Below are 23,749 nucleotides of genomic sequence, written 5' to 3'. Positions count from 1 at the left end.
TTATGCTTTTGTCCAGACAACATAAGTGGGCTGTAGAATACAAAACAAGGCTGGAAAACTGCTGTGCATCTGCTTCCCTTTGTTCTGAGGGAGTGACAAATATGGTTCCCACCAGACTTCAAAAGGCCAGTCTAAGTGGCTGAAAGATACCAAACCCTGGAATTGTATAAATACTCATGAACTATTAAAATAAAATGTTTAAGTCCAAATAACAGGACCTTTCTATAATCTACAAATATTTCACTACATAAACAGACCCCCTCAGCGTGGTGCAGAATGTAAAGGGAGCGAGTCTCCCTTGAAGGAAGACTTCTGCAGAAAGCTGGCATTTGAGTTAAAATTGCTCTTTGATTCAGACTTCACCAATCTGACAAGCCTCACACACTGTGTAAGACACAACAACTGCTTATCGAGCAGGGAAATGTCAAAAAGCAACATGATTTATTTGCCAGCACTACAGGAAATGCACTCTACACTACAATCAGCTTGACCTAAGGCCCTTTAAATTTAACAAGAGAATTTTATAAGTCCTGAGCAACTACGCCTTCAGGAAATCATGGAGAAGAATATGCCGCTTCATCAAACTCTCCTGACTGCACTGGTGTGGTGGTCTTCTTAACATTTTCTCTCTCACCTCCATCTGGTGCTGGTACTAGCCAAATATTGATATACTCCCTTGCTTTCCTGCTGGAAAAGAATGACCAGTTTTATAGCCCCATGTCCTCCTTTTACAACAGCTCCATCAGCAGTGTTAAGAGATCTCTAAAAGTGCTGGGCAAACCTCAGCATCCACACACCAGCGCAGTCAAAATGGGCCACTTGAAGCCATTACACCCAGCTGAGCTCCAAAGGTCAGATTTTGGCAAACAGTCCTTGGGAAGGGAACAAATTGTTATGTTTCCTTTGCATGGGGGAGGTTTTTTTTAAAAGAGAAGGACTCAGGACATTGCATAGGGATGTGGGGCTCTTCCTTTGAGAGAATACCCATGCACTAAATGAAATACAGAAGCATTTTTTATCTCCTCACCTAAATAACAAGGTGCTGGACTGCACCCGCAAGGCAGTGGGAGCTAGTGGAGCTGAAGCAAACAGGCAGGTGACAGAGGGAAAATTTTTTAAAAAGCCAGATCTGGAGGTCTGGCCATCCTATTGTCTGTACTACATTTGAGAAATAAATATATCTGGTTAATATACAGTGACTGGCATTTTCTAAGCATTAAGGGATTTTGGATCCAATGTCTTGCAAACCCTCAGCAGCAGGTGTGATTCCCTGGCTGCCCTTGAAAATCCAACCATGGGAGAGATGTGTTCGTTTTGGAGAAGTATGGAAATATCCTACCTACATTGTGAATAGTATAGCTTTGAAAACAATACCTACATTGTGAATAGTATAGCTTTGAAAACAATACAATGACATTTTTAGGTGGTCCAGCCATGTCATCTCTTATGGTTGGGTTGAGGTAGGGTTTGAGGCTCTGCATCAAACCCTGTGTTGATGTAACAGTTAAGTGTTGGCTCATGCAAATATATCTGGAGAAGAAATGCCTGCAGTCTCACTTTTCCCTAGGTACAACACTGCATAAATATTTCAGCTCTAAGTGCTTCATCAGGCAGTATTGTCAGTGTTTCCTTTGTGAAATGTGGTAAGTCAGAGGGATTTGTCCCATGAAGCACCAAATGAACCCTGCTGCTGTAAGTGACCTTTTGGATATGATTAGTTGGATTTATTTTTAAAATATTATGATTATTTATTCTACAAGTCAAATTTATCTTGCCAGACTGAGGCTAGAATCCAGGTAGGACTGAACCTTGACATTTTAACAATATTTTATTTTATAAACTTCAGGCTATGTTTGGTGAATTTTATTATGTTACAAAACTAGAAGGAAGAGAATGGATAACTTTTTTGCCTCTTTGCAGAGATTTTTATATTGAACTTCATCAAAGGCAGCAGAGCCTTAAAAGCCCATACAACAGCCTATTCTATTCAGTTCCAAGAATATGTCATGTGGTTACATACTGAGCAGGGCTGTGTGCAACAGCAGACTTAGCTGAGCTGACTGAAGAAAATGTTATCATTAGCTCTGTAGGCAAACAACGTTAGGAGACAGAAAACACTTGTGGAAGCCAATATGATTAAATCACTACTTGCTAGTCACGATCATGTTGCCTGTTATGTCCAAAAATATCAATGCAGTTATTGAAGGTAGAACTAACAAAGAGTGCAAGTGTCAAATCTTTGAGGGGGAAAAAGTATCAGGCTTATCCCTTCCTTTTTTTCCAGGCTAAAACAGAAAAAGTCTTGATTAAAGGAAATGATATCATGGGATTTTCTAAGCAACATTCAAGATACAGAATAGAAAGTTCAGCAGTAGAAATGAATCAAAACGTCAAGTAGATATTGTTAGGCAGTCTAGCTTTTGCAAAAGGTTCCTCATGATTTCCATACTAATTAACCAATAGAAGATGATCCTTTCTCTGGCAAATTACCATACTTCATACATATACAATACAACAATCACTGTGGGTTACGAGGTATCAGGCAGTGACTTGTAATGAGTCACCTTAGGACCAGAACTGATCTCACTGTGCAGTCAGCTCTGCCACCCTACACATCTGGGCTGCATCTGGCCACCTGCTGGGACAATCCATGCAATGCTGGGCAGCAGTGCTGCATTGACCCACTTAGGCATCTGGGTTCCCATGATTCTGAGTACCTCTGCAAGACTCTCCTTTTTGTGAGATGTACTGCGAGTTGCATGTAAATGGATGTATGAAAGAGGCCAAGTGGCACTGACTTGCTTGTATCCACTGTACTTAGCATTTTACTACTCTAGAGTAGGTTTTTCAAGGAGAGACCCTGTTGAAACAGTCCCAAACAGAGCAGGCTAGCAATTAAGTAATGTGGCACTCAGGGCTTTGGTTTCTGAATTCACTTCTATGCCCTCTTTTGTTTAACCTAATAGTCCTGACCATGCAGTGCAAAGACATTCAGTTACATTGTTCCAGCTCATATAATGTGCTACCTTCATCCCACTGCAGCGTCCTACTTGGCATTTTACACATAGATGTGTATGTTATTGTTGCTTGAAAGGACTCATTCCTCACTGCACTGCATGCATTATATAAAAAGTTGGTATATAATTTGGTTTTCCAACAGTGAAAAGTATGTAAACAGATGTGTCAAAAACTTCAACCTATGAACAATATCAGCTGTCAGAAAAAAAAATATATGAAGGTTATGTAATGAAATTTGGAGAACCAGAATCAGTTACCAGGCAGTACTTTTAAATGTATCCATTACTAGTGATGAGATTTTAAAGTCTTTCTGCCACCATGCAATGAAATGAACTGTATTGGAGCAAATGTAATAAACACCAGAAATATAATAAGTATTGTAGCCTGCTGCGAAAGGAAATGGTTTCCCTAGCAATAAAAAATGATGCTACCAAAGTACCCTTTCTCTCCTCTTGCTTTCTTGCTGAAAATTTTAAATTCTCATGTTTATTGGCTGACAAGAAGAATCAAATATCTACTATCCAGCTTCAACTGATGTAAACAGATGCAAAGTGAATAGATTTCATGCTGATTAGTGACTGGTAAATTTTATCATTTCAGGCTCTATTAAAAATATTAAAGATTTTAACATTAGTGTGCATTTCCAGATGGATACCATGGGAAAAAAATTGCATTATATAACTGGCATGACATTTGAAATGGAGGACATTGGCATATCATCTACAGTGACTTCAGCTCTCATACCATTAGCTCACATGAATATATTTAATGTTTAAATCAAATTCTCATATTTTGTACTTGGGGGAAGTGGGGAAGTAAGGTTTCATGCTCTCTCCCTATCCTAATAGCTACTAGGAAATAAATATCTTTCAGGTAGTGATTAATTTCTGTATTCTTCTGTTGAAACTTCTTATGAAGAATCAAGCAGGAATTCTGAAAATCTGGTCCCTCTAGGACCTGACTCATCTTTACACTGACACCCATACACCATTCTGACATGAAAGGACTTGAAACGATATACATTTTATTTTTGAGATATAAGAAAAACTTACTTCCTATTCCTGAACACAAAAAAAGTATGTGCTTTGTAGATATAATGTATAAATCTATAATTTAGATTTCTTAAAAAAATATATATTCTCTGGTAAAACAACTATATACAAATTCAAACATTCTGTATTGCTCTCCTTGAAAGAAGTAAACAAAACAAATCCCCTCCCTGCAAGTCTCCTGCCTATAGCTTTTTTGACTTAGTTACGAACCTTGGAGCACTGTGTTGTGGGACATGCAAAGCTGGTTTTTGAAATAATGATCATAAAATATTCAGAACAAAGCCAAGGTGTGCACAGCATACATTGCTACTGTTTTGAAAACATATTCAAAAATATATAGTTAACACATTCTGAAAGGATCTGTTCCTTGTGGGGTGAATAGGGCAAGGGACTAAAGAACAGATTAGGTGAGTGGATGCTGCACAAAGCAGTAGGACAGCCACACTGAAGTGGTCTGCAGTGTTGATGGTCAGGAAGAGTATTTTGCATCCACACTGCACGAATGCAATGGCAGTCTGGTGGACTAAAAGCACAACTGTGATTTAAGTACAACTTAAGAGTATTTGCAGTGCTGCCCAGTGTTTAACACCTCCACTAAATGCACATTTCAGTGTGAAGAAAAAGGACTCCATGCCTCAATAAACATGAGAAATTTTGACGACAGTTTTTCTGAAATACTTACTATGGTTGAAAGTAAATCCAGTATTTAAGAGCTTTACATTAGATTCTCATTCCTGCCATAATGTGTCTGTGTGTGACTGAAAGATAGTACTTTAATTCCTGTTGGGCAATGGATTGGATGGCAAACATGTAAAGTACATTGGCCCCTGAGCCTTTGAGACACTTGGGAAACAGTCCTGGTTTTGTGGTATGAAGTATAGATAATACAGTTTAATTTGAAAAGAAAACTTTCCCATGAAAAGCTGAGCCACAAATATCCTAAGGGAAATGTTCAGATGAATATTATCTGCTTGAATTTCCTCTTTTCCTGTGTGCTCTGTCTTCCAGACCAGCTTGGAGCAGACTCCAAAATTTGATAAATTCACATGAAGTCATCAGTCTCAGAGCCTCTCAAAAGAGCTTGATGCAGAAGACCAGGCTGTTGATATTACTGTATTGCTTTTGAGAGGGTGAAGCTGACAACAGCTCAGCCATGTTTCGGGGATGTGAATGTCTCTCATGTTACATAGAGGTCATCAAAGCAAAGTATTCCTAATACAATCTCTTTGCCATGGGTCTCTGGTTTCCTTCTCCTGAATATGGACTTCAGCTTGGACTTCTCCAGCACAACATTTAAAAATCATAGTCCTTGAATATTCCAGAGTTAGGTCACCTTTTTTCAGACTCTTATTCCATGTGTTCAAGGCAGCTGTCACTGTTGTTGAGTCGCATCCACATGTATTCTTCATTGTAGAGGGAAAAAATAGTTTCATTTTAATGGTTTCACTAGCTAGAAGGCCACAGCATTCGATGGCTCTTTACTCTCAGTAGGACTTTATTTTCACTTTAGCCATCTAAAATAACCCTGTAACTCTTCATGTGATCTATGGAAGGGAGTGCCTTGATGCAAGAGATAGCACAAGCTGTATATATGCTCTTAGGAATGTTTTTCCTCCATTCATTTATGGTGCATTTTCATTTCCTAGTGCTCCCACGCTGTCAGTTTTATTTATTTTTGATAGTAGTTGATACTATGATATGTATTATTTGATCAATCTATTAAATATTAATCTAAGAATTTTTTTTTTTCTGAAGAACACCAAGAGTTGTATAAATAGTGGTTTTTGATGTTCTAAGTCATATAACACCAGCTTGCAGTGCTCTTTCTTTTATCTCTGCCCATATATTTTACTTTCACTACTGCCCTGCACTGGAGTTGGCCAAGGATTGCAATGTCATTGCTAAACCTAAAAAATATGTGAGAATTGAATCACAAAAATAATTTCGACAGGAAAGCAAATCCCAATTTTATATCACCTTTTCTTCTTCCAAATATCCCATCAGTAATTATGGCATGCAATGTGTGTTCACAGGGTGTCCTAAAAGTGGAAGGACTGGTCACACTGAGTGAAGAGTGGGGTAGGTTCACTCAGAGAGGCAGTTTTATCAGATGATTAAAGGGTGAGGGGGCTATGCCTGGTGTGTCACCCCACAGCAGACACAAACCCAGATGGCCAGTCCCAACCCAGCTCATCCCATGGGAAATCTCCCCTCACAGCTTCATAGACTTCCACACCTCCTCCTACTCCAAACTCCCAGTCATGTGTTCTACCTGCTCCATAGGTATTTCTGAGAAGTCACTACATTTTTTTATTGCCTCTCTTGCTTTATTGCAGGTCTTGCTGACTTTAGAGTTATTCTCCCGCCTCCAGCTCCAAAGCTGAGTGCCCTGTCCCAGATGGCAAGGAAGGAGGCCACCAGTCTCACTGTGGAGGATAGTGTCTTGGTAGCAGTGCTATGGCTTCACTGATCAGGGGAGGTTGCAGCAGCCTGGAGGGTGACTGCACACAAAATATGGGGTCCAGGCATGCCTTCAGAAGCCTAGCAGCTTTCAAAGATTCCCTTCCACAATGGTCCTTGATGAGGTTTCTGGAAGGAAGTTGAGGACAGAGGACAGTGTGTCAAGGCACTGCTGAGGTTTCTCTGGTGGCTGAAAAAGCACATAATTGGCAAAATGTCACAATCCAGCTGTGGTGATGAATAAAATTTCCTTTGTGCCTTCTCAGACAGTTTGCAGCATCATGGGAGGGCACTCAAAGGAAACGTTCAGCATTACTCACAGTGCTGATAGTGCTTAGATTGGGTAGTGGCATTTTCAAGTTTTCCGATGAAACTTAAAATATCACAGCTGGCAGCATTTCCAGCATCAGTTGCTAAAACTACTGTGATAAACTGAGTTTTCACTTCTCCTTACTGCATTGAATAAATTGAACTCCCTTCAGCTTGCTACATGCTGAATATTCAAGACCAGACTCCAAACGCTGTGTTTGTCAGAGCAGCGCTGACATTAAAAAATCTCCTCACTAATATATGAAGTAGCTTCACCTTTCTGTCCTCAACCACAAATTCCCTGTCTCCAAATACTGCAGCTGTGCAGTACCACACGAACTACCCGTAGTTTTTCACCCTTGAAGTAGCTTTGTCACTGCTAGAGGTTGTGTATCATTAAATTATGCTTTGGCATTTTTTTGTGTCTGAGGACCTATGGATATGCATTATTCAAAAAAGAAAAAGCTTTTCCAAGACCTAGCTAGGTTTAGCTGACTGCTTGCTCTTCTGGAAAGCAGAAAGGACTTGCATAGTAACCATGACTCAAAGCAAGCATTCTCAGTGATGTTGTCTGATACATTGCATTCAGCAGGCAAAACTAATACAAAACTCTGGTTAACATGAAGTCACAGACCATTCCTGTCACACAGCTTCTAGAATTTCTCTGTTGCCAAGGTCTGCAACATATTTTCCACTCTGTAAATATTCAGCTGTTTGTTTGGAGGTTTTGGGGTTTTCTTTAGCTTTTAAAAAAAAATACTTTCACTGCTTAGGTTGTGTTTAAAGTCACTGAAAGTAGCTACGGCCGCAGTGAAGGCAATGAGAACGCATTCTGATATCATGCGAGGAAGTTCAGTTTCAGGCCACATGAGCCCTTTCCTGAGTGTGATCTATAATATTGCCTGTGGAGTTATTCCTGCCTGGCAGAAGGACTCCATTAGGACATGGTGCTATAACAAGCTCCTTTTTACCTCCACTGTGATCTCAGAGGGACACTCTTTTATATTCTCTCAGACTTCCTTAGGAACTAATTTATCTTTGCAGAGCTTGTCCTGCTCTTTGGAAGGCAGAGGCTCTTATAATTACGAATCTGGCGAAGAACAGGTCTGGGGAAAGTTATATGCCTCTAGAATACTTTTTTTTAAAGTGTATAGAATAAGCTTTTTTCTCCCTCTCTTTTTAAATGTACTTATCATGGTGAATAATTAATATGATCTGGGAGCAGATGGCAACTTTTATCTGAAGTCTCCTATTCCAGGCGGAGGTAAGTGTTCTGATGACAGAAGAAGGAATGAAGCATTGAGAAGCCTAATTTGGGACAGATAAAGCCATACAGGTCAGAGAAGATGCCACATGGGGTAAAAGCAGTTTTGGGGAAGGAAGCAGCCACTGAAAACAATGAATAATTTCCTTTCTGAGTGTCTTTCACTAGGGAGACAAAATTACAAGCAAAATGCTGAGTGGGATTAGGGCTGTCCTCAGGTCCAGGACCTAGTTCAGAGCTATATGTCACTGTAGGCAGAAAGCAGCTATCTATCTGTACAGCACAGCTAGCTCTCTGTATGTGAGCTGGGTACTTCTGGTACAGCTAGGCATCCTAGAAGTGTCTGAGTTTATTCCTTTCCACATGTAGGAACATCATTTTGACAATGGAACCTAGAAATTGAACCATAAAATGTATTTGTTGAAATGCAGCAATGAGCTTTCCCCAAATTATACAAATTGCAAATGGGCATGAAGGGAAGCTGATTTTCTACATAACTGAATATCCAGTTTCAGGAGACTAAACATGAGGCTTTTGCAGGGTAATGGGATTCTAACAGAAGCCCGTAGTTCATGAACACTGCATTGAACCTTATGGTTCATGTGGCCTTGTTGTCTATGAATCAGCACGTTACAATCTGCTAGGCTTTTTTGTTTGGTTGGTTTTTAAAGTCAAGGCAACAATGATGCACCACGTTATCTTTTATATCTAACACAGCTTCCTAATCAAAAGAGCAAAAAACTTGTCTCCTCTACGAGGGGTTTGCACAGAGATGAAACATGACAACAAAGTAGATAAGCAGATGCTTTCACTGAAGTCCCAAGGCTGTGGAAGAATCATCCCTCTCTACCTAAGTCAAACACACTGCAGTGAAATACAGGTTCTTTGTATAAATACTGAAGTGTGAACTAAAGGCTTCTCTCACGTACAAAAAGCCTGAGAGCAAAGCTAACTTTGCTCCATTCACTGAATGAGGGTTCCTTAAGGATATATTCTTACAGTACTAAACTAAAATTCTCTGGACCCCTTCCATGGAAGTGGTGACAGCCGGAACCACATATCCCATGTAATACTCTACTATCTGGTAAAATAGGTGAGCTGCATGTTGGGAATAGTCCTTGGCTTATACCATGTCCCACACTATGCCTGGGAGCTGTGAGAAAAAGTGCAAAACAGTCAATGCCAAATACATGCCAGAGACCCTTCTAGTGTTTAAGAGTAAATACGATTTCTGTTCTGTGCCTGTGGACACTTCTCAGTGTCATTTCACTTTCTAGAAGAGAGGTCTATTATGAGTTCATTTTTTATGACCTATAAATGTATGTTTTTAAGAGAGGCTGGTGTTACACACAACATCTACAGTGAAATTTGGAACAGCTTTTTTTTTCCTTGCTGGCTATTTAAATGGTTTAAAATACTGTCTCCAATGCCCAGCTCTGACGCTGAACTTTTTTGAAAGTGCAAGCAGATGTAGAAACAGAGGTAGATGCTTTTGTTAGCAAACAAGCTACCACTTCTTACTAATGCCAGACAATTTTTGAAAGGAATTTTGTAGTGCTCATGATTAAATGGATGGATATACACACTGGGATAGCTTGTTTTTCCTAACAAAGCTAATCCATGGATCACTTTCAGATGATTGTGTTTATTTTTTCCACACTATTTTGGCTTTCCATAAAGATCTGCTTTAGAAGAGAACTAGGATTAAGTACAATTAAGAACTGATCTAACTTTTCCTAGTAATAGGTATAGGGAAAACAGGTGAACCTTGAGAAAAGCTAAGGATGAACTGTAGTGAAATACACACTTTATCCATTAGACTCACAGCTTTCCTACAGGAATGTACATAGGTTAAAGTAGTCTCAGGAGAGCTGTTATTCCTTGCTAGCAGCAACATCATGCTGTGAATTACAAATATAAAAACATACGTGGTTCACATAGGGCTGTTGTACATATAATATCAATCTTTCTCTGGACACACCTAGAAAAAATATTAGTCCATTAATTTCACTAAGGCCAGTATACCAGTCAGGGGATTGTTTGGAAACAGTAAAAAGAATACAACTGAAATTATTAAATTTAGTTTGATTCACCTCATCCAGTACTTCCCACCTTATCTAATGGTAGAACTTGATAAAGATCAGGACTGTTCATTTTAATTAAACAGATCCATGTAGCTAGAGGAACTGCATTATTTGTAATTCCAAAGAGCTACCAATTCTGCTAGACTAGGTTTGTAACTGCAGTAATCAGAAGCCCAGTTAATGTTAGGTGATCATCCCTTTAAAAAACTTGTGTTTGGGTCTCTCTATGGAAATCATACCAATTTGGATGAATTCAGATAGGTCTGAATGCCCCAAGTCCAACATACCTACCAGACTGGTTCGAGGCTGGTAGCCAAATACCACTTTAGCATGGTGCACAAAAGTACCATTTTATTTTTAGATCAGACAAAAGAGGGGTCCACAAATCCCTGAGGCATGTGGCAAACATCTAAAGTATTCATGCAAGGTACTGCAAGGGGAGAAAGTTTTCTGTCAGATGACTTATAATCATCAGGTTACAATCTGATAGTCAAAAAACCTCTGGGCTAGTCTTTCTAAGCAGTAAGTGAGAACTTCCTGTCCCTCCATGTTTCCCTGGGTCAAAAAACAGACAGCTGTCACAGTAGTAGAGTTTTTGACACCCATGCATGTAGGTACATGTAATAATAGCTTTAGCCATAGAGAGTTAACAGGTGAGATCCAAATATTGTAGTAGAAGAAATCTCATTGCTAAGTTGTGAGCATGTGTGCAATTGTGGGCAGGATTGAAGCCAAAGTTAGGAAAAAGGCATGATTTCAGTGATCTTGCTGTGGCTGCATATAGTGTAATGGCAAAAGCAATTTAGACCATGGAAGTTAAGGGGTTTTATTGACGAGGTAGATCATGTTGTACAGTTCCCATGTGGTCCTATAAGTGCACCATCAGCCAGCTAACCCAGCTAGCAGAAAGTGTAACTCAGATGGATTTAATGAGATATATTTAATAAGTACATTCACAATCAAGTTCAACACACTGGATTTTTTGTTTTCCCCAGGCTTCTGACAAAGCCTGTGACCAGCTGTGAAAGTTAATTGTATGTTATGTTGTAACTGTCTGGGGCTGGCAGAGAACCTTTACCCTATGGTATACTTTTGTCCCTTGGCAGCAACACAGAAGGAAGGAAGGAAGGTTGAATTTCATTTTCCCCTGGTTTGATGTATAACTAGTATGGCAATGTGTTGGGACATGTTTTTATGCTGCAATGCGTTCTAGATGTACTCTTTTAAGATTTTGACTTTTTACTTCCATAAAGTGGAATGCAGACTCTTGAGGGTTCATTTTTGTTTAGCCCAGGTAAATCCTGCAATAGTGCTTGCCTAGTTTGCCACTGCAGTAAACACTGAAGGAAATTTTCCATATTCTTTTATACCCTTACAAGGCTTTGTTTTTCTCATCCAAGACATAACTTTGTGTTTTTTTCTGCTTTGCTGTCTCATACCTTATCACGCCTTTATTACTAATACTTTACCATCCCTTTATTAATACTGCTGTGATACCCATCTATTCCAGTTGCATGGCGGGCAGTATTTGCATTCTAAGCCATCCTATTTGGCTTTTACTGATTGAGTTATTTGAAATCATGGCAGCCATTCTGAGTGGTCTGGTCCAACAGCAATTATGATAATAAAATTATTTGTATCAGTCAGATGATTTGTAAAATCTCCTTTTCTTTGGCTTTGTGAATAGTCTCTGCTGCAGCTTCCTGAGGACTACACAATCACATCAAAACCAGAAAGCAGCTGAATTTTTTTTATGGGGTTTATATTAAGAATGTGCTTGGGCTTTCCTTATCTCATGGTGGGTTATGGGTTTGTTTCTTTGCTCCTGCAAACTCATAGATTGGCATGTCATACCAGAATGAGTGGCAGTGAATGGATCGGATGGAATGGGCATATTGCAGGATTCCTTTCCTTGTGTTTCAGAAGCATCTGTTTTTTCTTTTGTCAAATCAACATTTTATGATCAAACAGGAGAAGGACATCATCTTCTTATCCTGCTTCCCAACATCCCTAATTGATCAAATTTTTTGTGAATGAAAGTTAAATGTTTGCAAAACAGTAATTACTATAATATTTTGTGTATATACCATAGTGTGTATATATATATATATATATATACTATAGTGTGATTTGAAAGTTAAATACTAATTGAGTTACATGACCTTAAGTGAAGAATTTTAAGATACTTTCTTCTGAAGGTCTCTATTATAACCTGCTCCCTACAGATTGTTTAGGTATTAGCTGAGGAGCTTTACAAAAAGTGTGTTCAAAGTTATTAAAGGCAGAATAAAACCAGCCTCCCCAAACTCACATTTGCATGATTTATAATACAATAGAATCACTGAATTGTTTAGGTTGGAAAAGACCTTTAAGATAATTGAGTCCAATCATTAATCTGCCATTGACAAGGCCATCACTTAACCAAGTCCTATGTGCCACATCTACACGTATTTTAAATATCCCCAGGGATGGTAACTCTACCAGTTCCCTGTGAAGCATTTTCCATTGCCTGACCATGCTTTTGGTAAAGAAGTTTTCTTAATATCCAATCTAAACCTCCCCTTGCTCAGCTTGAGGCCATTTCCTGTTGCTCCATCATTACCTGGGAGAAGAGACTGATCCTCACCAGGCTACAGCCTCCTCTCAGGAAGTTGTAGATGGTGATAATGTACCCCTTGAGCCTCCTTTTCTCCAGGCTAAACAACCCCCAGCTCCCTCAGCTGCTCCCTCTGTGCTCCAGACCCTTCAGCAGCTTTGTTGCTCTTCTCTGGACACATTTTTCATAGTCTTAAAAAAAAAACAACAGGCTTTCTGGTAGCATTTTGAACCTAAGCTGCACAGTCATCAGTTTGATCTAAAGTGGATCCTCTTAGACTTGTGGTTTGCTTGTCTGGCTTTGGCTCTTCTGTCTGCTTGGCCTCTGCAAACCTGTTAAAGCTGTGCTCTTGCTCTTGCTCTGGGCAGCACTAGAGCTGAGCTCAAGGGTTCCATGTAAAGAATGTTGCTCCTTGGTCTAACTTGGTTTCCATTAAGCTGGTGAGGCTTTAGAAATAAAACAGAGAAAGCACCTGGGAGAAGCAGGAGCACTGCCTGCAAGTGACAGAAGTTTATAGGGTGTGGGAACTTCAGTTCAAATTGACCCCTTCAGCATGGAAATAGATGTATTGGGCTGGCATCACCAGCACTGTGGGCACCTTGGTACCCCTCTACAGTCCAAGTCCTGCAGGTAGCTCTACTGTGCTCTCAGGTGTAGACCTGCTGTGGCATGGGACCTGCTTGTTAGGCAAATCACCTGCTGCTGGTAAGGGGATGTTCTGTGGCTGCTGGCTCCTAGACTGAGAAAGCAATTAATCTTCAGCTGCAGGTGAGGTTAGTAAAAATCAGACCTTGTAGGGGTGATAAATTACTCATTTAAAAGTTACACTGATAGTCTAGTCCTAATAAACTTTAGTAATTCTCATCCACTCTGATGCTGCTACTTTCCTACAGGAGGCTGATAGGAAGATAACACTGCACTTGGGGAAATCATCTTCTCACATAATTCAAATCAACACTTCACCACAGATACCTTTTAGTGTTTTCAAATAAATGTTATTGGATTGTGTATTTCCTGTGACCGGTTTCACTTTTGCCTGTTGGCATGCCCTCAATACTTCTCTGTGCACATCCCCTCAAAAGGGAAAGATATTTTCCCTTTTTCTGTGTGTTCTTTTTTACCTGTTCTAAATATTTGCAGCTGATAATTTCCCAGATTCCCTCCCAGAGCCCTCCTGTTGATCGACTTCTGCTGTCCCTTCCTGACAATGACTGGTTCAGCCTATGTTCTGTATTCTGCATATCTGCTCTGTGGAAGTGCAAATTCTTCTTCAGCATCACAGAAGATATGTTGAAAGGATCATTATCTCCACTGGATAGGGATCAAGCACTTTACAGAGCTGCTTATCCTTGATATCCACCTGGAAGCTTTGACCACAGGACATGCTCAAATTCTTGTAGATAGAGAGAGTTTTTGCAAAATCACATCTGCTCTGACTGTGGACATCACTTTGATCTGGGTTCAGCCTGCACACCTGATTGCCTCAGCTTCTTAGTTAAAAAGTAGGAGTCCCATGCTTATCAGGTAGTTTGGAGTAAATGTGTTCAAAATTGTGAGCTGGCATAAAATGTTAAGTAATTTATATGGTCGTGGAGAATTTAATCTCCAAATTAGTTTTAGAAACAACTCTGAGCTAAGCAGAAACTGAAAAAAAGAGGCATTTTGGAGAATTCTGCTGCTTAAATCATGGGAAATATATGAATACATACCATCAAGAAATTACAGAATTTTTGTTTAATATAATAGCACTATGACTGTAGTTAACATCCATAGGATAAACTACGAAGTGTTGTTAAAAATTGAATCATCAAGGAGAAAAAGATCATCCATCTATTTCCTAATGAGGTCTTCCAAACAGAACCCTACATAACCTTTACTCTGTAGGTACCTAACCTGCAAAGCGTATTTGTTCATTCACTGCCCACAATACTGTATAAATATTATAAATGAGCAAATGTTACAGTATATACCATAGAAAAATGCATTTCCTCCATTTATTTTCTGTTACTAGATCTTTCCACAAAATTGCAAGTTCCAGAATGAAAGGTCAAATACTATAAAATAGAGATGTCATTAAATATTCCAAAAGATTTCTCTCTAGAGGTACAGCTTCAGAGTGGGTTTCTGATAAATTCCATAAATGGAATTATTTTTATTTTGGTGCTCTGCTTCCTGTATTAAATGAGGGAAGAAGAGGAGTCACCATAACAACTGTTCTACCACCAAGAAAAGCAGCATTTTCTTAGAGCAGTACATCATCATATAAATATATCTATAAATATATATTTGGGGTGTATTGTCTAAGATTGACAGCAATTACATCACTGCTGGCACAATTAAATGAAGAAGCACACCAATATCCTGTGTCCTAGCACTCACAGGGCCATAATTTCTCCTTTTTATTTTCCTCACCTTATTTAACCATGTATATTCAGCAATATTTCTACATGGCACCACATAGTTCAAATGTTTCTATTATTTATTCGTGCAAACCCTAAAAAAATATATTACATGGCACTAACAAAGTTTAGCAGAGAGCAGGATCAGTTTCTTTTGTTCCAGGTGGACCTGGATTGCTCGGGCTATTTGCCTACATGAAGAGCTGTCCTACTGACCTGGCACTTTAGGTAGGTGAGTAGTCTTAGAGGATGTCAAGGCCTGGAGCTTTGATGTAATGTTAATGTCTAATATCACTACTGAGCTTCCTGTGTTAAAAGTGTGTTTACCTCATTATCATCATCAGTTCTTTCTTCCCCTTATAAAGAAAATAACATTTGATACAAACGAGAAAGCAATCTAATCACAGCTGGAGTATTCCCTAGTTCATTCTAAAATTTAAGTGTAGCTGGATAAAATAATTACAACACAGCAGTGTTGGTAAACAAAAGTAATTTACATATAATGTCTCACTCCATACATCCAAAGAGCTCTCTTAATCCCAGGTGGAATTTTCAGTCACAAGATTATGCATGTAATAACAATAGACCTTTTTATCCCTCAAGTCTTCCATTTAGCCTCTGGAGGCAGATAATATCTCATGGCTTGTCAGCATGACAGGGAAAATGCTCTAATCAAACACTCCTGTGGACCATTATAGCACATAATAACAGGGGCTTTTGATGGCTTTATCAGACATGCATTGGAAGGTTCCCTTTCAAAAGACAAACAAATTGTTTTATTGCAAGGCTTTGGGGTATACATACATTAAGAAGGATAGAAACTGAGAGACAAAATGGAGGGAAAAAACTATTGTGTCTCCAGTGACACTGAATAATGTGGTTTATAATATATTATGTCTAAGTTGAAATGTTCTCATCACTGATTCCCAGGGTTTTCAGCATGATTTCCTGGGTCTGCCCTGGGAGCTGGTAGTGTGCAAAAATCTGCAAATTCTCTTATAACCTTTTGAAGTTTAAAAGCTCTCCAGAGCTTCCCCACTTCAGGGGTGATTGTGTCAGGACTTGAAAGAATGAAATCAAGCCAGCGTGGAGGAAGCCGGTGTGCAGATCCCTGCAAGGAAAGCCTGAGGGACCACACGGAGCAGTGTGGGTCACTTTCAAGCCCCTACAGAAGAAATAGCTGTGGAGGATGTTAGATTGTCTAGCTGAGCTGTCTCTAGCTGCTGAGGGGATCTGGTGAGTTCCTGCGATCTCTGAGAATCTGTCATGGACATGAGCAAGTTTGCATATGGACTTTGTACATGCTACTGTTTTGCTTACAGGTGAAAGAAGCAGAAGGTGGACTGTGCTGTGCACACTTCTGGGATGTGGAAAAGGACAAATAATTTTGCAAAGGACTGAAATTATGTCAGGTTGAAGCATGAGCTAATGAACACTGTGTTGTTAAGCTTTTGGAAGACCCCGTCCCTACTATTTTAAAGGATTCTTAAAATATGTGTTCTTTTCAGTCTCTTTACTGTTCCTCAAACAACTTCTCTGTATTTTCCTATACAAGGAAATGATGCTATAATTCTTTAACCTTATGATATAATAATATATTTGAGGATGATCAATACACTCTTGGTTTTAGTACCTCTTTGGTTTCTCAAAAACTAGTTGAGGCTAGATGGGACCTCTGGAGATTGTCAAATCCAAACCCTTTGCTTAAAAATGATCCACTAGAGCAAGTGCCCAAGGTGGTTTTGGATTGGACTTTTCGATATTTCCAAGGATAGAGGCTTCACAGCCTCTCCCTGGAAGAGTTTGGCTATAAACATCCAGTTTATTACAGCTTATCTTCCTGCACAAAAGTGTAGCTTTTCCTATGCTGCCAAGTGCTGATTTTTTTTTAATCTGCACATAAAAATATTACAGACAGCCATTGTTTCCAGCTCAACAGCACATGGTTGGTTTAATAAGAATCAAAGACAATCACTTGCCAGAGACTGGGTAGTGGTGTTCTTGTTACAATCCAGACCACTAGAAAGTTTGCTAGCCAACTTTCCCGAGCTCAACCACAACACAAGTGTGTCTGTGAAGAAGCTAAGAGCAATACCCTGAAACTCTGGCATGTGTTAAAGTATCTTATACTGACCTGAGAATTCGGCTTCCAAATATGTTCACAAGAGACCAGGTTAATGCTGCAGAATGGGTGCACCTGCTTTGAAATGTTACAGGCAAGGTGCAAATGATACTTCATTTATGTGATGCAAGCTTAGCATGCAGGCAGTTTTAATGAATCCCTTTAAAGCAGTTTTAATAAATCCCTTTAATGAACTTTTTAGAAATTCATTTAATGTAAGTCCTCATAAATGATTTCTTCACATTATACACTATCTCAAAGACTGTATGTCATCTGAGCAGATATCAAAATTCTGGGACTGAGCCCACCAGCTGGTGCAGCTGTGGAGGCAATGACAAGGTTGGTGTCACACCAAAGATGCCAGACACTACATTTAGTTAGCATGCCCAGCAGGTGGACTAATTCACAATTAAGCAACCATCTCTTAGAAATCTATTCACCTTTTCCTCTGAGCTGAGGTGTGGGCATGATAACACAGGAAAGAAAAGTGATGGCTTCAGCAAGCACAAATGCAATCTTGAACAACTTAATTAAATAGGGAAGGTGTTATTCATTCCATTCACATAAGGCAATATTCACACTGTAATGAAAACTGTAATAATAAGCCATTGTATTCAACAGGACAAGCTAGTCAAGAAAATACTCTCTCTGTCCCATTTTGACACTTTTGGAAACATAAATTGGTTATGATTAACTCTAGAAGTGTTGCCTTGTCTTTTGCAAAACAGATGAGTGGATTTAGGGATTCGTCCAGCAAAAAGGCAGCCAAGGGCTTTGCTACTGCCAACAAATACTCCTCAATTTCCTCCACATCACTCTCACACTTGACCTCACCTCTGAACTGCAATGAGATCTCGTGCTCCCCCTGCCTCTCAGTTTTCTCAGGTGTTTTACTTGCCAGATACTCTCTAGGTTTGTTAGATTTTGTTTGCTTGTTTCTGAAATATAAACAAGCCTTGTTAAAACCAGCAGACTGATTTCTGTTGCAGTGCAATAGAGCTGTGCCTCCTGGCACAGCAGGCAGGAGTGGGCTTGCAGAGGCAGACTGTGACAAGATCTGCTCCATGCACTGCTCTGCCTGCAGCTCAGTGCTGTGGTTGGGATAAAACCCGCTAGCAGGGTGTCCTGAAACCAAACAATGCCTCAAAGAAGTTAAAAGCAGAGAGAATTGAATAGCTAGCTTTTGTTTTTGTTGGTTTTTGTTGGTTTTGGTTTTGTTTGGTTTTTTTTTTTTTTTTAATTATTAAATGTGTAAGGCTAATACTACAGCTAAAACAGAGAAACACAATACTCTGACTTCTTTAATCGTGGCTCTGGCAGAACATGAAGACAAAAACTCACAGTTTGGCTCACTGTCACATATTTCTCTTTTTAAATAAAGAGTATCTTTAAAGAATCATTTCTAAACCCTGTATCAGCTTCAAGAACAGTCAGTGATACTTTGGAAGGATCCCTTCTCCAAAAATACCATTTCTTCAGCACTTGTGGCTTAAGGCTTTTGCCACCCCTGATGCCCATCTTCAATTTTTTTCCATTCCTTTATTTACCATTTTCACAAATAAATATGCTTCAACATGTTTTTCTTCCCTGCCCTGAATTATTCCAACATAAAATACCAATTCTAAATCCTAATGTTTCCTATCCTACAGCACAAGAAATGTAAGTTATTCACATTCACCTCTGCTAATGTGACCTATGATAAGTGAATAAAAGTTATAAAGATCTGTGATTTTCCCCAACTATGATTGCACTACTTCAATTCTGTCAATAACACTTTCTTCTCCAAGGTAGTGCCATTGATAGGCAATCTGATTTTTTTCATGGCAACCTGTGATTAATCATCTTTCTGCTCATGCCAACATGATCTCCAGGACATTTTCATGATGAGTTTCTAACATCTCAAGCTGGGGGCTAATTTTAAAATAACAAAATGATTCCTTTAAAAATAACTGATATGTAGGAAAACCTAATATAATAGATTTGATAGAGACAAACATATAAGGACAAAAAGGAAAATTATGTTAACAGTATTCACTTTTGTAGATTTTGTCAGCACCCGTGTTTCCCAGGGAAACACTACTGGTTTAAGTGCAGGAAATAATAATTTTCTGAAATTTCTGTGATAGATATGGCAATTGACACTTTAAGAATATGTTTTACCAAACCCAAAGGAGCTATTTTTGTCCTGAAATAGACCATGCAACTGGTAAAATTTTATGGCTTCTAGTCATGACTTTATTTTTCACCTTCTCCTTCAGGGATAGCAAATATAGCCTTATTACCAAGAGGAGCAGCCTTTCCTTGGTGTGACAGATAAAGAATTTAATCATTTGCCTTAGGCTTTGTCAAACATTCTTTACTGCTGTGTTGACAATGAAATGTTGTTTAGGTCCTCAGAGCACTAATTTTATTTTACTTATTTGTTTGGATTGGTAAGGAATGACAAAAGAAATAACTTGTTTTTATACTTAAACATCAACTTAAGCAAATAAACCACTCTTGTGTCATTGGGAGAGAAACTGTTTCCAGAATGCCTGCATGTCAACAGATGAGAAGGGGACAGAAATGAAGGTAACAGGGCCCCATCATTTTCTCACTGAAAAGGTCTCATTCATAATTCGTTCACTACAGAGAAATACTTGCACTTCTCAAAGCTGAAATGGGCACCCAGCACCTTTAATTAGTGCTTCATGGGCAGCAGCACGAACCCCACATGCACGGGGACTGGTCTGTGAGGCTGGATCTTGCCTCAGCTCTGTCTCCCAGTCTTTGCTCTCCATCAATATGCACAGGTAAAAAAATTGTGAAACACCTCTGGAATAATGACACACAAGTGATGTATTTTGATTCCCAAGAGTTGTGTATGAGCTACCCCGCTGGTCTGCTGAGGAGGCTGGCACTGAATCAGACCCCACAGTCAGTTGTGCTCCTCCCAGCCTTTTCCTCCTTCCCCTCTCCTACTCTGGTGGTGGAGGTAAGGTAGAGTTTGACAGCTTCTTGGGTGTTTGAACATCTTACACCTGTATATTTCAAACTTATTCAAAATACAGCATAAGTGCACAAATATTGAGCTCCATCTTCAGTCTGAGTTGAGTTTCTTGCTAGAAAGAGTGTTTCACTTGACTGTTTCTGTGGTTATTTGGGATGAAAGAGTTCATTGGGAGGGAGAGCTGCTTCAAAAGGCACAAAGTTACGCCTTTGGGAGCACTGCTATCTGAAACAGCCTCAAAAGAGAACAACAGATCCTATTCAAGCAGGCTCTGGGCTCAGGGTCAGACATAAACCATAGCTTTAGACCAAACCAGAGCACTGAGTCGGAACGTGGCCAGGTCCAGGAAAAAAGAATTGGCTACAAATCTAGACCTGAGCATCACAGCTCAGAGCCTGTTTCAATGCATGCTTCAGTCTTTATTATTTGTTGCATTCTGACCTAGCAGGATATAAGCAAGTGGCTGCAGGCTGCTGCTGAGCACACTGGGTTGTGTTCTGATGGCAGCAGTGGGGGCACTTCATGCACAGGGCCCTGTTAATTCATACACATGTGCAAATGCAGGGATACCACTTTTGGGATGGGGAGCTCTTGACCCAGAGATTGCTGGAGGCAATGCTGAGGGAGTACCACAGGAGGTATTGCTGTCTCTGCTTTGGTCCCATACCCTCCCAACCCACCTGCTACAAGTTGCTTCTGGAAATTAGAGAGTGAACCAGGGGAAGCTTTTGGCTCCTTTGGTATGGCCAGTCTTAAGTTGTGAAACACAAAGGCATCATTTAGTATATAGATGCTAAGTATCAGCACTGGCATTACGAAGAAGATAAGCCAGAGCCAAGTGCACAGTCTGTGAAATACCCTTTTGCACTGCTTTTATGGGGGCTTTGGGGATTCTGAGTCTCAGAAGTTGCTCCTCTGCCAGCCTTCCTTGGTGGCCTCCTTCCCATGAGAATTGGGAGTGAGATGTGCTGTGGTTATCTATAACTGCACCAGGGCCTGGTGGGAGCCCTGGCCAACCAGTAGAAGTCAAAAAAAAAGGCTTGGCAGGCTCAGTTCGGTACTGGCTGCTGCCCCCAGAGTGATCTCACTGGGAGAACTGAGGAATACTGCTCCCAGAAAAGATGGGATGCATTTTCACACAGTCTGATTTTCCCAAGGAACTACAATCTCAGTCTCCTCAGCAGTGTGAATTATTGCGGGAAGAGGGATGGTGCAGGTGGACAAACACTTCTGTCATTTAAAGTGCACTTGAAATCCTTTGAAAGATAGTAATAGCTCTGTCTTTTCCATTTTAGAAAGACAAGATACCATTTAGTAGCTGATAGGTCTCAAAACAGCAAACTGATGGGATATTCTTTACCAAAAGTGTTGTTAGTTAAGCTAGTACCTTATTTATCCCAGTGGCAGATTTTAACTAAGGTGGAAGCTTTGGGGCTAACCTCAACATCCAGACTGAATTTGTCAAACAGTGATAGTGAGGCCTCCTTCCAAATGCAGTTTTAGATCTACAGAGGAATAGTGTTATGAAAGAGGCTGGTGCTGCACAGATACTATATGGATTACTACATACTCATGACTATGTCTACCATTTTGTGGAAGTCCAGGGAACTGCCTCGGGGAATGAAGAATGAGACATGGCTTGTAGCAGAGCAAAACTGAAAAACAAATTTCCAGGAGAGTCATCCTCAGCAAACCCTTTTCTGAGATTACAGCTGAAGTAACAGCAACAATTGATAAACAGACACTAATCAAGCTAGCAGATTTCTCTTAGTGAGAGTAATTAGCTACTCTGCCAGCTCCCAGTCTGCTCTGGAGGGTTGATTGGCTTGTAGAAAATTTTCATGGCAGACATATGAATGTACACACCCGGACACAGATCCTGACCAGATTATAAATTAGCCTCAACCATGGAAGCTTCCATGCATAAAGGCTATTTTGAGAAAGGGAAGCGCTCTGTACAAAGCCACATAGTGTGATATCTTAACTCCGTGGATGGCAATGGGACATTTTCTACTTATTTTTATGAAGCTAGGATTTTACCGTCGGTTTTACTCACATGTATTCTCTCTCTGCAAGCTTAATCTTCAGGGGGTTTGAACATCTGTCAGACTGAAGTGGCAGAAGGAGATGGGCTGGGTTTTGTGCAGTGAACATGTTTTGGAATCCAATAATGGATTCAGCTAAAGCGTGAATTGCCCCGACAGCAGATACACTTGGGTAAGCACAACTGAAACAAGGGCTAACTCTAATTTTTGAGTCTGATCTGCTGCCCACCTGTAACACAGGGAAAACTCATGGGAGTACACTTCCTCCATAAATGAAGTGACTCATAGGTACCTTTATTTGACTAATCCCTCACTTTTTTCCATCCTAAAGCATACTCCTATGCTAAACTGCAACTGAAGAGTCCATCTGATAGAGCGGATTGGCAGCCTGGGACTAAATAACCATGGAAGCATAAAAAGGAAGGTAAAAGAGAATGAAAAGACAAATATTTACCTTCTGTGGGGTGCATTCACAAAGAACAATGCTTCTGAAAAGCAAGTAACAATTCTGAGTTCTTAAGCAAGTTGATGAAAGAGAGATCATATTTCCAGAGTTCCAATGCTGGGTACTTGGGAATTCTGCATCTGAAAAGTGAGGAATTCAGAATTGTTATTCACCCAACAGAAATACTGGCTGATATTCTTGGATTTGGTAACATTCCTGATTTTCAAACCTTCTGCTGGGTTTATTTTTTAAACAGGTGTTTTTCAGTTCAAGTGTTCCTCTTCTAATTTCTTGATCTTCTGCTCTCTTGGCTTTTTTCATTAAAGAAAAAGATAGATAAATAGCAAAGCTGAGGGAGCTCATTTCACACAAGAAAACACAGTATTTTCAGCAACTGCTGTGTGTTTCTCTCTTTCTTTTGCCACTGCTGTTTTCTAAGCGCTGGCATGAGCAACCCATGTAGCTGGAGGAGGAGGTGTGTATGGTGCAATTTCTGATGCTTGTGTGAGATTACAAAGGCAGCACATAACTGTATGGAGGTGCCTCCAATTGTAGAGAGCCTGTAATGTACAAAATGCTATTTCCCAGCTGTTCCTCTCATGTATCAAAGAGTTTACAATTAAATTACTCAAATCCAAAGCCATACAAGACTTCTACCTCTTGTAGTCAGCAGCTTATACATGTATATGAATCAGACAGTAGAGCTGAAGTCAAAGGTCTGAGTCTTGCAAAACAAAGCTATTCAAGGATGTTAAATCTTCACAAGACTGAAACATGACTGGAAAACCAAATGGATAATAGAGTCTGTGTTAACCAGTAATTTCTGCTGGAAGGATTTTTAACTCATCAAAGTAGAGGAAATCAGCTGCATTAGTGTTTTATACAAACTATTAGGCATGTCTGAACTTTCAATTAAGTAGACTAGAAGAAGAATCAAGTGCTGATTTCATTAGAGTCTTTCATTTA

The 23,749-nt window shown here is 39.7% G+C and overlaps 1 protein-coding gene across 1 annotated transcript in view; it reads right to left on the bottom strand.

The window, feature by feature from the left end:
* UBXN2B (UBX domain protein 2B) overlaps positions 1–23,749 on the bottom strand; it is a 53,597-nt gene that overhangs the window by 27,592 nt on the left and 2,256 nt on the right. The window contains exon 2 of the mRNA XM_069004797.1: positions 22,793–22,923. Coding sequence (XP_068860898.1) covers positions 22,793–22,882 — 90 coding nt within the window. The 5' untranslated portion in view covers positions 22,883–22,923. The remainder of the gene's footprint in view (positions 1–22,792; positions 22,924–23,749) is intronic.

This window comes from Aphelocoma coerulescens, chromosome 2 (assembly GCF_041296385.1).
Source record: "Aphelocoma coerulescens isolate FSJ_1873_10779 chromosome 2, UR_Acoe_1.0, whole genome shotgun sequence".
NCBI lineage: Eukaryota > Metazoa > Chordata > Aves > Passeriformes > Corvidae > Aphelocoma > Aphelocoma coerulescens.
This window is presented reverse-complemented; position numbering and strand designations above follow the sequence as displayed.